Source organism: Ctenocephalides felis, unplaced genomic scaffold (assembly GCF_003426905.1).
Source record: "Ctenocephalides felis isolate EL2017-DRISC unplaced genomic scaffold, ASM342690v1 CF-g0.4_SCAFFOLD_00845, whole genome shotgun sequence".
NCBI classification, from domain to species: domain Eukaryota; kingdom Metazoa; phylum Arthropoda; class Insecta; order Siphonaptera; family Pulicidae; genus Ctenocephalides; species Ctenocephalides felis.
The window spans coordinates 41874233-41891278 of NW_020536999.1; the positions used below are offsets into that span (position 1 = coordinate 41874233).

The 17046-nt window shown below is 30.2% G+C and overlaps 1 protein-coding gene across 1 annotated transcript in view; it reads left to right on the plus strand.

Moving 5' to 3' along the window:
- Positions 1–17046, plus strand: part of LOC113383371 (regulator of G-protein signaling loco-like) — a 95784-nt gene that overhangs the window by 69413 nt on the left and 9325 nt on the right. Inside the window, exons 2-14 of the mRNA XM_026621646.1 lie at positions 8692–8811; positions 10597–10818; positions 12032–12208; positions 12303–12521; positions 14352–14555; positions 14733–14921; positions 15065–15161; positions 15234–15269; positions 15331–15452; positions 15533–15620; positions 15664–15768; positions 15839–16178; positions 16422–16653. Of these exons, the coding sequence (XP_026477431.1) occupies positions 8692–8811; positions 10597–10818; positions 12032–12208; positions 12303–12521; positions 14352–14555; positions 14733–14921; positions 15065–15161; positions 15234–15269; positions 15331–15452; positions 15533–15620; positions 15664–15768; positions 15839–16178; positions 16422–16653 (2151 nt within the window). The remainder of the gene's footprint in view (positions 1–8691; positions 8812–10596; positions 10819–12031; positions 12209–12302; positions 12522–14351; positions 14556–14732; positions 14922–15064; positions 15162–15233; positions 15270–15330; positions 15453–15532; positions 15621–15663; positions 15769–15838; positions 16179–16421; positions 16654–17046) is intronic.

The window sequence follows — 17046 nt, forward strand, 5'->3', positions numbered from 1 at the left end:
ACAATATAAACAACGACTAAAAAAACAATTACGCGCGTGCCATCCTGCTTGGACGTTACGGTCCGGAACACATGACATCATCAGTTTTTGCAGGAAATGGACAACGATGATTAGACTTATATCACATGAAAGTTACCTGATTGTCTGGGTATTAATAACCAGCAAACTCATAACCAGGCATGAGGAAAAAGATCATATTGTATATTTAATAATGGCGAAAAATAATATTATTAATAATATTTAATAGGTAGTTGTAATTTTATTATGAAGTAATTGAGAAAATTCAGTTTAAACCTATGCTTTTCAAATACCCTGGACAAAAGATCAAAATCCGGGACAAATATTGTTTTTTTAAAAAAAAACCGGGACGCAATGTGGAAATTCGGGGCTATCCCAGCCAAACCAAGACGAATGGTCACCATAATATTGAGCATAATCATTAGTTTACAAATTATAGAGAAAATAAATGTCTGAATATTAAGGAGGTATTCTAGTGTAGAAATTCAAAAAAATCGATTTTTTCTATTCCATATTTTCAAACTTTACCTATCTAATAATATGGGTACGAGAAGGTTTTTGAAAATTTGAATTATTTTCTGAGATATAGGCATTTTACTGACTTGGTCTCCATACTTGTTTGGCTTCACGCAAAACTTTAAATGCGTTTTTCTCAGAACAGATCTTTTCAGTACTTTTGACACGATTTTTCGAGTTCTACCTGACCGATTCACTTGAAATGTTCAGAGAGTCTTGTTTAGACCTATCTATAGCACGAACCAGCATCATCCCCAAATTCCAATTTTTACTATATTTAAATAATTTCAGAAACTCAAAAAACAGTAAAAAGACACTTTTTTTCAAACAGTCGCCAATTTGTAAAAAAAAATATTTTACTCATCGCTAGTTCGGGCGATTGCGACATAATTGTAGATTAATAATATTTTTATTTCTTTTATTTCGGATGACTAGGAGGGCTGAAATCATGTCAAGACTGAGGTGCCAATGCTTTGGGACCCCCCACTTCATAAGCTGCCAGTTTCTTCAATTTTCAACTTTTTTTTTAAAATTTATTGTATTTTAAATTTATTGTATTTTAATAATATTAATAAACAAGTGGTAAACAAAATGAATAGTAAGAAAATTCATTGCTTTCTTTTACGACACTTTAAAAATGACCTAAAATTTATCGCTCTACACTAGAATACTCCCTTAAGAACGAGTATAATTGCATGACATACCAGTAAACATATTTTTATGTCTTTTCGAATATTGGCAACATTTGTGCTTCTGGTTGAATGAACAAAAGTGACTACGATACAAGTGATACTTGTAGTTATAATTTTTTCGGATGTGATGTCAGTCTTAAAACTTAATTGCTAGTAATGAATGAATCTAATATATCCGTTTCTAATATATTCTACAATCATAAAACTATAATTAAGTTAAATGCATGCCATTAAGCCTTGAATGGGACGTCATAGTGCATGCAAAAGAATGTTAATGAATGAATTATTTCAATGAATATATTGTATGACGTAGGTAGGACTGTCTTATGACGCGCGAATTGTTCACTTCGCTGTGTTTCTTCGTGATTTTTGTCTGAGGTCATATGTATTTTTTTATTTTCTCTAAATCGTCATGACTAAGATTATTGGGAATTACGCTTGCTTAGAAAATAGACTCAGGTAAATATTATTGATTCAAACTATAAGCTGGAAACTATCGACCCATATGTGTTAAGAATGCGTTGGAATCTACGTGGGCTTTATATTATTTTGCATTATATTATATATTGTATCATGCCTACAGGTATGATGAATTTTTTGAAAAGAACTGAGAAAGAAGATGCTTAACTTTGGTCCGTCAAATGGATTACAAGCGTTTTATAAATGGATACTTATTTTATTATAAATGAAACGATTGATGATGAAAAAATTATAATGAATTTACTCTCTGATTGATGATAAAAAAATTATAATGAAGATGATAAAAAAAATGTAATAGAGCAGAGTTAGATTGAAAAGTGTAAACTATTTATGCAATTATGGAAAAAATCTATTATAATTAGTACAAATTTTCACTTAATATTCGTAGTACATAAAAATAAAATATTATTTTTGAATCGTTTGCGAAACTATTTTTTTAACTTATGACGACAGACGAATGTTATAAATAATTTATTTAGACTTATTATTTTTCTGCTAATGCTTTTATCTAGTAGTTTACGTGTTGCAGAGTGTGGCGACTTAAAAATATTCGCAGTATGTTTTCGTAAACAAAATAACACGTGTTGAAACATATATGATCGATATTAATCACGACGTCATGAATGAATTTTACTTATCGTGGTTTGCAAAACAGATTTTTTATTTATAGCATCGTAATTTTATGGGGAAATATATGGTTATAATACAATTATCTTTATAACCACACAATGTGATACAGATACCAGAATCTTTATTAGCGGCAATTAATTTTAATTAGACATTCATTAATTTATTTTTAATTGTTAATAATGAAATGTAACAACGTAAAAGTTATGCAAAATCACAATTTTTGATACACCCATAATTTGACCTCGATCTCTTCAGAAAACATTCACGTTTTTCTCAAACAGTACAGTAAATTTAAATTACCATATGTTTATTTCTAAACTCAGTAATATCCGTTACTTTGCATGTTATGTCAGTCATTTGAATGAACCTGACACTGATTTTGTTCCATCAAAATAACTTCTTCAGAGTTCACATAGTAAAATGTAAAAGGTAAAAAATTTTATGCGAATAGAGTCTACAATTATGTACCATTTTATGAAATTGGTTCTATAGCATTGGAATATATCTTATTGTGCTTAAAATATAATTCAATATTATATAATATTTTGAAATGAGTATTAGTTTCACTATTGGTTGCTATAAAAGATTAAATGACATGGCATTAAATTTGATTTTTTTTAACAACCTGAAGCAGAAAGTTTATGTTTTGCTACAAAGACCCGTTTTGCTACTTTTACGTTTACTCGACGTTTCAAGACATTCTGAATCGAATGAGAATGAGACGATTTTAAAAACTGCTGAATCTATTTCTGAATCTAATCAGTGATTGTAATTAGAACAAATACATAATATACAAACAAAGCAGTGTTTAATACAGTTCACAGCTACAAGGGTTAAATTATAACCCAACAACCTGAATTATCGAAGGAGAGAGTTTCAATAAATTTCATAATTACGTGGCGGTAACATTTGTAATTAGCAAAAAAGTGTAAAATATTTTGTCCACGTTTTAGCTCACAATTTTGAACCGATTATAATATTATTTGTATAGATTTTATGAATTTAGAGAAAACAATCAAATATTTAGTCAATTATTTGTGTCACCATCACATTATTAATTCTATTTCAAAAATATCAACTACTATTTTACATGATGAAGAAATTGAGGATGTTTAAAAATTGAATGATTTATTATCATCTCTATGGTTTGACTTATTACGCGTTGCATTTCCTTTTCAATTTGAACTATGGTAGAGAGAATTGAAGTGATTACAGCGAATTAAAATGATTTCGATTTTAAAAGGGCAACACTATTAAATAGAAAGCTAGCATTTCCTGTTTTAGTCCACCATTGTATCATATGCGAGTCTATAACAGAGCGTAATTACTATGCTGCTTTTTGTCCTGTACCTACAATTCAGATGCGGTTAGTCACAATTTTATAGTTCAGCCTGAATAAAGCACCGACAATATGATCGGCATATCAGTCTTGGCATAAAATATTATAAAACCTGATTGATGTAATATTTTAATGATAATATCTACAAAATTTGATCCTTATCTGGTACGAACAAAATGTATAAATACAGTGTTTTGTGCTAAAATCCGGTTGTTTTATACTGTACACAGCATCTTCCTAAGTTGTTATTTATGATGAGATCTTGCAAACTATGAGAATGCTTGAGAAAGGAACGTGTGAGCAACTATAGTGATTAAATGCAACTCATTTGTTATTATGTCTTCAACATATTATGTCTTTTCATCGTGGCAATGATCTTCGAACTTGTGCTTCTTCTGATGTGTGAGAAAGTTTGATTTGAATAACTATGTTATACTAGTCCAGGATTTAAATATTTAAAGAAAAACAAAATCAGCAATAAAATTTAATCTATGGCTTTTATAAAGCATATCATTGGAAAAAAATTGCCGTCACTTCGAAGCACTACTATGTTTTAATGCCGACTGCATAATTTCAAAATTAACTCTGATTAATCAAAGAATATTATTAATATTGATGATATTAATGAATTAATATCGAGGTAATTTATAATCCATTTCCGATCACGATAGTAATGCACTTTAAAATCATTACCCATGTACATTAATATAATCATGATCCATTACACTCTTAGGCTTCATATCGAAGCTCTCAACAATCCGGTTATTTTAAAGCTGTCACCATCTAACATTTAACCCAGGATTGTTTTTGAGAAGTGAATGTATATTTGACATTTAATTATATTTAAAATTATGGTGTATAATTTTCTATAAGTTACATTGGCATAGTCAAAATGTGTCGTTTGCAAATTCTAGGCACTCCTTTGAGTTCAACCTGTAAGCTTATGATTAATGGTTATAAGTAGATACATTATAAATCAAAATACAAAATAAAATATATATCATTTAACATACGAGTATTCATTTTCTTCCCATATACATTTCTGCATATTTCGTTTGTATCATTGTTTAAAGTTAAACGCAATTGAACTATTTAGAGAATGATTAAAAAAATCACTGTTATAAGCATATTCATGAAAATGAATACGATCTATTTGCTACAATTTTAGAATTTCATAAATTGCTTTGTATTGGATTGATCTATCAAATTTTCTTTTTTTTAAGTGTCTTTTTCCTAAAATTCTCATTTTTCTAAATTCTTTTCAACTGTTCTCAATACCAAGATACCGTTGCATTGTCACATAGAATATATTCTCAACGGTGTACACTGCTTGAGACATGAAATTTATGCGAAATGTATTCAAATCAAACAATTTAAATGAAATAAATTATAATAAATGTCTAAATATATCACTTGATTATTCAAATCATCTGTAATCAAATATTTTTATTAGCTCAGACTATCAAAAGTAAATCATGTACTATTTATAAACAAATTTCTACATATGGAGAAGATATTGAGATCTATTGAAACTATGTTTATAGAAAATATTAAAATTTATCTTATTCTTGGCATATGTAAATTCAAAGATGAGTTGAGTTGAGGAAAATAACCTAAAGTTTCTTGGTTTAATATGAACGTGATGTTTGTATATGATACGATATCGTGACTTCATAAATATGCAAGATGTGTCTCACATTTTTTCTCCTTGACACTGAAAAGACATGTATTTTGAAGCTATTGTTAGATTTTAGCGTTACGTAGGTAATTTTGGAATACATATTTTGTAAATTCAAATTGTATAATATTAATTTGCAAAATATAACTGAGCTTTCCTATTATCGTCTATATATTAATTAAAGAATAAATGCACAAATAGAATAATAGCAAAAATAATATGTGAAATTTTCCTAAAATATTAGGTGGTTATAACACTAATTATTCTGTTTACTTAGTATATAATATAATCATCAGTACTTCTCAACAATTTAATATTGACTATAGAAAATAGTTTGTGAAAGCCATGAAGACGAATAGTTTATTTTATTGCAATGTATTAGATTTTTATAATCTAATGTAGGTACCAGAATAAGATGGTAACTAAAAATCAAATTAAAGCGCTATGAGGCAAGAATCAATTACTCTAAAATACATGATAAAAACATATCAGTACTAATAAATATTTTTTGCAAATGGGCAATTAAACATAGATGTTTGTTTAACTTTGCGCAATACACCATGTTTTTCCAAATATTTGACGCAAGGTATTTCATCATTTATTGCAAAGATATTTAAACAAAACACTGATAACAACAGTATCATAAGATCATAAATTATTTGTTGTTATGTATTAACGTGCATAAATATGCTATTTTATATCGATAATTAGTGTCAAGTCTAATTTTAGCATAAACGTTAGCGATGTTTATAAAACACATTGTTCTAATCTAAATTTAGAATAGTGATAAGGATTTTGCCAATATTTGCTAATTGCGGCGCTGAGTGCTGAAATACTTCCATAGTGGAACTCGGCGATATCACATCGCATGACTTGAGTGGCTTCTGGAAAAATTATTCTAGTTATTTTTATAATATAATTTTAGTGTTGTTTAAAAAAACATTAGCTAAAAGTTTGATAATTGTTTTATGTTTAGTTAATCTGTGATATATTTAAATGCTATTGGAAAGTATTCTACTGGTACGTGAGAACGCGAGAAAGTTTAAAAATTCATCCTGATTATGAACTATGCTAATAGAAAGGAATTAAAATTAATTTATAATATTTTGTGTATGATATAGTAATATATCAAAAATGAAAATAAGTTTTAATTTATGAACTTCCGCGCAGTTTTGTACTTGAATTTGGATACATAACATATATCTCTTCATATGATAAAGTAATTTTCACTCATCCAACAATGACACAAAAATCATATGCATATATTACGGGCGTTAATATTACTGCACAATTATTTAATTGAATTTTAGAGAACAAATCATGTTTTGCGTGAGTTGCAATTAGAGCTTTCATGATTAATATTGGTTCTGGCCTTTACTCATCTTATATTTCTCAATTAATACAAAAGGTGATACATATTCAAAGAATGCTTTACAATCTACATATATATAAAAATAAGTCGGGTTTTCCTTCCTGACGATATAACTCCAGAGCGCACGAACCGATTTCGATAATTTTGCATTCGTTGGAAAGTCTCGGGCTCCGCAGGGTTTATAACTTATAAATTAGTGGTAGATGGCATCGTGCCTTAATGCAAATTGCTGGAACTTCACGCACCGTAATTAGAAATTCAAGTAATGACATTAGTGAGAATTATCAGAATTATGCTTCGTTAAGTCAACGAGCAATTCTGCCGCAAAGAATAATGATGTACACGCATTGAATTTCACCATTCAATCAAAAATTGCTGGCGATTTGGTGACATACCAATGATTCCGACTGGTATTCCGTTTGACTTCAAACGATTGCAATTTCCAGTTCGCTTTGCGTTCGCAATGACAATTAACAAGTCGCAAGGCCGATCGCTTAGTGTTTGCGGGATAAATTTCAAATAGATTATTTAGAAAATCATTGTTTTTCACCTGGGCAGTTATACGTTGCGTGTCCACGAGTTGGGAAACCATCCGCTTTGTTTCTGTTAACGTCAGACCAAAAAAGAACAAAAGTGGTTTACTAAAGAGCATTTCAATGAAACGGATAATTATTACTGTTGTGTAATAAAATCAAGTTTTTCCTTTTCAAATATAAAACTTACAAAAAATTTCTTCATCTTTCTCACGAAACCATTTGGTGGCGAAACGGAGTTCGTCGGGTTTGCTAGTTATTTACTAAATAATCCCTAATCGGCACAAAATTAACGAAAATGGAGTCTGATCTATATTATTACAAAATGTAAATATCAATGTTGAGTACTTTCATTGGCAGTATATTGTCAGGTTTAAATCATTAGCTAGCTTTTCCTGAAGCATAAGGATCAGTGATAACTATTTTTTTTTCAATTACATCGATTGGAGGTTTTCTACATAGTTTTCTAGTTAACCCCATAACTACTGCATATAGCAGTATTTTATCTAAATCTTTTATTCCAGAGTGGTGCAGTATGCGCTGGTTCGCCCTTCAGGCGTTGGGGATCATCCTCCAGCTCCCTAAAGTCTCGCTCCACTCCAAGAGCCGCCAGTCGGTACAGAAGACCGACTTCCATTGCGGCATCGGACGATCATGACATGTATACAAAGGTATATAAATTTGGAAAAGTACATCCAAATATTTACTTTTTCAAATTTTAATTTTCGTGATGTATTTATTTGATCCTGACATCCCATCCCGACACATACATATGATAATGCTCAATATTCTTGTGTTTGCTTAGGCTAATGTAGCGTGCATGCTTATATGTTAATAATATATTTTTATACTTTGTATGAGTGTATATAATATATACACTGGTAAATAAATATGTATGTATACTATATATACATATTTATTTACCAGTACATGAGAACCCAAATTTGTTTTCATTAAATTATTTTTTATGTATACATTTGGGAACATATATTTTTTCCCATATCTCAAAGCAGAATTTTCTTTAGTAATTTCTCAATTTACTATAATTTTTTTTCGAAATTTTAAAAATGATAATACTTTTATCAAATGCTAGCAAGATAACGTACAGCAGACGATGGGTCACTAAAGTTTTCCTCACCAAATTGTATGCAGTTTATTTGTGTCGTTACTGATGCAATTATTTATTTATTCGAACATGTCACATATGACGCAGTGAAGAGATAATATTTAAGTTATTTTGTTAAATGATTAATATTCGACGTTCGTCACAAGCATTTCCATAAAGCATAACGAAGTCCGTCAACGTGTAACCCAGATAATTATGAACTGACAAGAAAATTGATTTTTACAATGACGGTATAAGCAACTATCCAAACAGTTAAAGAAAATTATTTTAATGGTGATGTTGAGTAAAGTTTTACAATTATTTTTAGGACCCAGATGGAGCTAGTGAAAGTGATGCCAGTGCCAACGGCGGAAATGGAGGTGTCGCGTCCTGGTCGGTTTCATTTGAGAGACTCCTTGCTGATAATTCGGGAATACACGCGTTTGCGGTAAGTGGCAATTTATTTTCAATATTTTATAACCTTGATTGTAATATAATTACATATTTTCTATGTAAATGAAGTCTTTATCTGTTCATTACATCCTTGTTGAAATGAATCACAAGCATTGTTCACACGCTGTACAAGGACACTTGGAAATTTTATAAGGATTTATAGACACATTTTATTAATGGTATTTGCGAATACTTCAAATTTTCTGTTACCGCTATTTGGAATAACATTGTTTACATTATGTTAAAATATTAGTTAAAGTTAAATTGTTTTTCATGGACTCAGTTAGAGTTCGCTTGGACTAAGATGCATATCCAATATGAATAGTACATCATTCACAAAAGACTTCCAATTTTATAGTTAATTCATTGCATTCCTCGTCCATTGTAGTTGATTTGAATGCATTTTCACAATACGCAATATATTCATTATTACTCATAGATTGCTTGAGTTGTTCAAGCTGCATATCTTTTGCATTTCACTTTCTGCTTTATGAGCGCAAACAAAGACTCGCACTATATCCCTTTGATTGACTTACTTGCGTAATTATAAATTATAGATCTAGTGAAACTAGGAATACATTCTAGAATTAGCATTCTCTAACATTAGTCAAATTGCAAAATAAAATAGTTAATTCAAAATTTGGCAATGTGGTTTCCAAACGAATGCAATTGAATTCCTGGTTTCGAAATTTCTATCACGCGCAGGAAATTATGTGTCGGAAGAATAAAGAATAAAGCTTCTAATTACATAACATATGTTCTTTAGCATTTGATAAAGTACATATAAAATACCACATATATTTAGGAATTTATTTAATATATAACCTTGAATGACACGAGCAAAAAATGGAAAAACTTAAACATTGAAATTCTGTATAATATTTATCAAATAATTCAAAATTGCAAGTGTTATATAGATGTGGTAAAAGCACTAGGCTAAATTGCGGTTTTATAATTCATAAATTATGTGATTAAAATATTTTATATTTCCGAAAATGTGGGCCGCACTATTTACCATAATTTCCACGGGAATCACGGGTTTTAATGAGTAAACAGTAATTGATTATCCTGTTACCATAAAAATTACTAAAGTTACTAATTATTTTGTGACTGCTTAGTCAAATGAACACGTTTTATTATTCTATCACGTTTTAAATGGCACGTTTTATAATTTGCAAATATTTTTATGGGCGTCAAGACATTAATAAGGCTGCAAGGATTCTCGGCTTGCTTACAAAAGTTTTTCAGGTCAATCTTGACCAAATTTACTTGTAACTAATTTCTGCGTGAACCTGGATTAGTTTTTAAATAGCATGCAGTTTCTTGAAAAAGGTCTACATTTTAAATGTAATATTGCCAAGTTAGTTATTTTTAATTATTTGTAGTTGTCTTCAAAGATATTTTTCAATAATTTTTGAAAAACTGAAGTACAGATAAATTAAGTAACTAATAATTGAACATTTAGATATACCGTCAACCCTTAACTGGCAAGTGCGTACCGTGCAGTATGGGGACCGTGCTATAAAAAACTCGTATTTAACATACAATTCAGGCTAATTCCCTTTTGATATGAAGTTACTTGAATCACTCATAGGTTGCGCAAAAAACTTATGGGCTGTTGAACAAAAACCGTGTAATAGAAAGTCCGTGTAGTCGGAGGGATGTCGGATTTTAAGCTGCGCGTAGTATGAGAACTGTGTACCCAGAGTGACGTGTTAATGGAGTGTTGACTGTATATAGATATATAATAGTTAGAATAAATTTTTAATTACCTTTTCAGGAGTTCCTAAAGAAAGAATTTTCGCATGAGAACATCTACTTCTGGACAGCTTGTGAACGCTATCGTCGCCTTGAACGGCAGGCGGACCGCGAGCGAGAAGCTCGGGAAATATTCGATGCTCACCTGGCAGACGGAGCGCTTGAGCCGGTTAACGTCGATGCACAGGCCAGGCAAAGCACCCAGGATGGTCTTGCTACTGCGGATAAAGATCTATTTAGTCAGGTAAATAAAACTTTCTTATTTTTAATAATAAAAGCACTAATACTCTTTGCAATATACTTCTGTTTTCTATTTAATTATACTGCCCAGTATTCAATAGACTAGAAGGAGTCATACCATAACCGCGATTTAATACGACATTATATGTACAATTTTGCCTAACTATTTTTTTTTTCAACTGATTTTATTCATATTCACATTGAAGCTAAATTTTGGTAACATGTTCATACGGCATTTTGACAATCCTAATGAATTCGAGTATTTTTGTAGAAAACTATCTGTAGTGATTAAGGGGTTACATGGGTTTCCTCGGGTCAAAAACAGCATTTTATCAATTATGTTTTTTACATATAGAAAATGAAATTATTAATGATTTTTTTTATTTGAAAGATACATATTTAATAAACATTTTGTAAAATTTTCAAAAAAAAAAATATCAAAATCGCGATGCCATTTCCGGCAGTCCTTCGGAAAAAAAGGTGCCTTCGCGTTGTCAGCAGAACTTCTTTCAGAATCATCCGAAATAAAAATAAAAAATACGTGTTTTAGTAAAGACAATAAACTAGGTATTGGACGAAGGAAAGAAGAAAAAAATGAAAATGGATTTTTGGCAGACGTTTTTATAAAGTTTCGATTAAAATTTCTCGACATTCTTTTTTTTAAATAGTTGTAATTAAACAAAAAGAAAATCCTTCGTTCAATACCTTGTAAACGATATCTCGAAGACCTGTGTAAAATTTCATCAAGATCAGGTGAGTAGATCCTAAGAAATCTTGACAACCGTCTTTGAAAACATAGTTTTGAGCAAAACGCGTTTAAAGTTTTAAGAAACAATAAGATAGACCTCAAGTGTCCACATTTTCAAGGCTGTATCTCCGAAACTATTATTCGGATCAACTTAAAAATAAAAAAGGACAATATTCCAGAGATGTTATAGAATTTAATAAGACAAAAAAAAACTTTAAAAATTTTTTGATTTTTTGAAACCGTGAAACCCATGTAACCCCTTAATACGAACACTATTTTCAATCTAGTTATAAAGAAAAAAATATGTCAGGACGTTTTTGAGAATTTTTTTTATATCGATTTTTAGCAATGATATCGTTTAAAAGTAAATCCGCGTACTGATTGGCTATAATAGAAATATTCACTAGTTTTCTTGAAAGATTTAAAGAGGTAATTCAACTGATTGTTAATAAAAACGAATTCTTTTTAGGCTCAAAAGCAGATCTTCAATTTGATGAAATTCGACAGTTATCCTCGATTTTTGCGTTCAGATCTACACAGACAATGCGTGGCCGCCGAGGCATCACACAAGAGGCTTCCATTTCCCATTGATAATAAGACTGATGAAAAATTAAGAATTAGTTCTGCGCAACAAACTCCATCAAAGGTAATGTAAACTTTACATCGTTTCTTATATGAATTAATTGTGAGTTAAAATTTATTGCCACGATCAATCTTTGTAATATTTCGTTTTATTGCAGTTAAAGAAATCGCTTTCTAATGCTGAAGATCGTCGTCGTAAAAGTTTAATGCCATGGCATCGCAAAACGAGATGTAAATCCAAGGATCGCGGCGAGCAAGACTACAAAGGAGGTCAGGGTAGCGCGCTCGCCAAACAAAGCGCTTTGTCTGCGAGCAACGCGGAGGTGCATAGTTCGGTGGGATCATTAGCTAGCTGGGACGCTGCTCTTAATAAACAGGTATCAAATTTTATTTATTTATGTTTACTAATTTCAACAATCGGATTATAATCTATAATTTATCTATAAGTTAAAAGTGAGAATATTGAAAATCAGGTAAAGAAAGAAAAAATAAAGAATTAGATTAATGGGTTAAAATAGTTGAATAGTAGTAAAAAGTAATAATAATAATAAATAAATTTTATTAATTTTCCGTAGGGCAAGTTAGAAAAAATTGATGTATGTGTGTGTGTGTGTGTATGTGCGTGTGTGTGTGCGGATACAAATTTTCGTCGACGATTTCGAGAACACGGATGAAGCGATTTGAATAATTCAAAAAACATTCGATTTGTATTGGTAAGGAGACGTGCTGATTAGTTTTTGGCGAAGGCAGGTCTAGCCGTTCCGAAGATACGGGGCAAAAATTTCCAAAAACGGTAACTCAGTTTTTAAGAGAACGGTTCGTCCAATTTGAATAATTCAAAAAACATTTTATTTGTATGGACAATATGAAGAATTGGTCAAATATTCATAAAGGCAGGTCTAGCGGTTTCGGAGATCTAATAAAAAATGATCATTACACTTATGCACATCGAATTCAGATATTTTATAGAGATATTTTATAGAATCAGATATTTCATAGAGATTTTAACAATAAGTATAAATTTTGTTTGCATTCCTATGGGTTCCGTACCAATGTTTATTCATTAGACGGCGACGCGGCGCTTTGACATTTTGTTCTCTATGCAGTTAAAGCAGTACGATTGCTTTGAAAAAAAGTTCAGAATTTCCAAAATATGTCAAATTTTTTGCCAAATTCCTAGTTTCTCAAAAATCTAATTTTTTCGAAGTAAATTTTTTTCAAAAATGTTAATCGTTTTAAAAAAAATAATAATATTTGGTACGGGAAGTTCCAGCAATTTGCCTTAAGGCACGATGCCCTAATTGCCTTACGACAGAATTCCACTTACAGCTAGTTCAAAATTTTAGATCTGAACAAATTAAGTTCATATTTTTAGAGTAATGATTCAATTTCCATTATTCTAACAGCATTAATTAATTGAACATTTATTTGAAAAGGAAAAAAATGGAAATTTTAGTACGCGCAAAATTTTGTATTACAAAGGTAATTTTTTTACGATTCATTGGATAATGTTCACATTTTGGCATATCAAGGCTATTATGAGTAGGAAATAGAGAAGTTGGAGGTACTATATCATTTTATCAGGTTTTATTTTTGCCAATGAAAGGAGAAACATATCGAATGCGTTAATTGCATACCAAAATTTTGATATAACCCACTTAAAAATAACTTTACCAATTTTCATTTGACTAATCAAGCAATATTATTATTAAAAATTTGTATTTGAAAATTGAGGATATTTTGATATGCGCTCCTTTTTGGAAACAATGTATTAGAAAGGTCTTTTTCTTATTTTTTGTCTAATTTTTCATACCATTCATTGAATAAGATCCGCATTTCAATATTTAGGACTTTTACGAATTTAAAATAGTGAAATTATAGTTCTATACAATTTTACCAATTTCTTTTTTAATCAAGGAACAGCTTAAATATAGATAAAATACGTTATATTTAAAATTATTTTTTATAACATTATATCATATACTTAAAATATTTTTTCTCAAATATTAATCGGTTTTCATATCAGACTAGTAAATTCATCTTCAACATTCAATTCTTCTGCGGATGAAACTGATTACATTAATTAAACATTTATAAAGTAACCCTTAAGGCTTAGTTTTAATTTTTTCTTATTTGCATAAAATACTTTCAATAATACATTTCTTTATTTTAATTACAATATTAAGCAAATTTTATTAAATCTGCAGCTGGAGAGTCCTTTCGATGACACCCAGATACCAGATGCGATGCCTAACAGATGTACTTTATGTCGCGTTGTTTTATCGGATGAATCGACTGCTTTACTTCAAACCCAACCAAATGATTCTGTTAGACAACTCATTGATAGATTATTGGAAAAACGTGGCATTCGATATAGAGCTTATGAAGTTCATATTTCTGGAACTAATAAGGTACATCCATTTGCACCATTTGCACCGTTGTAAAATAATTTGCAATGAACGATTTATTTTATTAAACAGCGCTTCTTTCTCACAAAAGCTTTAAAATCTATGCATGTCATTAAATTATATTTAAAATTATTTTTAATATTTATATATTTCTAAACAAATACTTTCTCTTATTTACAGCCAATAAATGTGATAGATTCATCGAGAATTTTAGCTGGCAAAGTTGTTGTTGTAGAACAAAGAGTAGTTTTCAAATTGGATTTACCGAATAAAAAAGTCATCTCTGTGAAGAGCAAGATAACGAAAACGTTAGGCGAAGTTTTAAGGCCAATTTTGCACAAATACAATTACAAACTCGATCTTGTTCAGGTAAATATATTATACTATATCCATTTGGAAAAAAATAACTTTTTTAAAATGCACGAATTGGTTAATTGGATTCTAGCTTTGAATATGTAAATAAAATGTAAAATCATATAGCTTATTAATTAATTTTTATCTTGTATTTACAGGTGTTTTTAAAAGCTGAAGCAACTGAAAGTCTTGATATGTCAAAATCAGTGTTAGTGGCAGATGGCCAGAGACTTCTCGTCCAATGCAGACCGGAAGGTATTTATACAGCCATCAAATACTAAAGAATTGATCATAATTTTTTAATTATGAATATATATTTTTTTTAAGGTTGGATCGGTGAAGTAACACAGATAAGTACAGCAGGCATTTTGGGAAGTTCTGCAGCAAGATTAAAGTTAGAAATGAGTATGAATACAAACCCAAGAAACTTTCGCTGAAGGTGCCTCTCTCAATGAAATTACCAATCGAGTTTTCGAAGAGTTACTTCAAGGCAAATCTGAAGCACAGAATCTCAAAGTCAAATCTTTAGACCAGCATTCAATAAAAGTAAAAATAATTTTATTACATTCATTTTTAATTTTATTTCACCAAATATCTTGTAACTTATTTGACTCGTTTTCTAACAGTCTGAAGATTGTGGATCGGAAACTTCATCTGGAATATTCAGTCGGTTTCTAAGAAGGGATTCTAATATGCCTTCGAAATGGCTAATGGGCTTTCTAAGAAATATAACAATTTACATCAAAAACTAACAAAGTGCCACTTCCAGAGGAACAAGCTACGGAATCTCGGAAGCCTCTCATAGCCAAATGGAAACCAGGTGCTAAATTACAAGTTACTGGAAGACAATCAGAAAGTGATGGTAAATATAAAGCTTGTGTAATTTATTTTATAAAAATAATATATGATACTAATAATTTGTGAATTTTTAGAACTTCTAGAAGGACTAAACAGAGCACAGAGGGCGCGTCTAGAGGATCAAAGAGGAACTGAAATAAATTTCGAGTTGCCTGATTTTTTGAAGGATGGAGATAATTTGCAATCCTGTTCAAAACTACGAAAAATTTTAAACACAGATAACGACGGCGCCGAATCAAATGTAACGAGTGCCGATAATCCTGACACGTCTAAATGCAAAAATCCAAATGATGTTCCCACTCCCAGCATTAGACTATCTCCTGGACACAAGCCTAATCCCGCACCTAGGTTATCTATAGGTAGAGTTCAGAATTGCCAAGTAAGCTTGAAGATAGACGAACAAGCGAATCACAAGTTCAAATCAAAATAAATGCTCTTGAAAAATGCTCAAGTGCAGGCCACATTTCTTCTAGTTCATTCATGTTAAATAACAATTTTCCAAGATCACCAGTAAAATCTGCTAACAATCCTGATAAAAGTTTTGTGTATGCAGATAATAAAAACAAAATCTTTTGAAGATCAAAAATGATTAAAGATTATGTTAATCAGAATCAAATTAGTACTAATGAAGGATTGCAAATGATATTTAAATTGTAGTTTTCAAAGTAATTCTAGTAGTGATAGTGATAAATTAAAAAGTGCCTCCGATCCACCCCCTTTGCCTCCAAAACCAAAAGTACTACCAATGAAGCCATCTAACTGGGGTCAAAATTTACAGACAATTTCATCTGAAGCTCAATTGAAAACTCCCCAAGAACGTTTGAGGAGCTCAAATACAGAAAATATATTAAAGCGAGCTATTTACTTAGATCAACATAATAGTAGTTTTGTTTGATGGAAATTATATTTAATGAATTATCATTGCAGACATATATTAAAATAATTATTCTTTTGTTGTAAGATATTAATTATATTACAAATCAAATTGACAACAGAAGCTATTTCAAATTACATGTATAGATATATTTTGAGATAATTGAAAACTGGTGTATGCGTTTCTGTTGATTTTTGATTGAATTCATTGAATGAATGTTGTAATGAATGAAGAAGTAATTATATTAAATTATAATCACATGCAGTATATGTATTTGAATAGAAATCATTATCTAGATATATTTTTTCATTAAAGTTCTTCACATATAAATTTTTTATGATGTTTACTAAAATTATAACTAGACTGACTTATCGCTTTGAGATATGAATATTAGAATATATCATTATT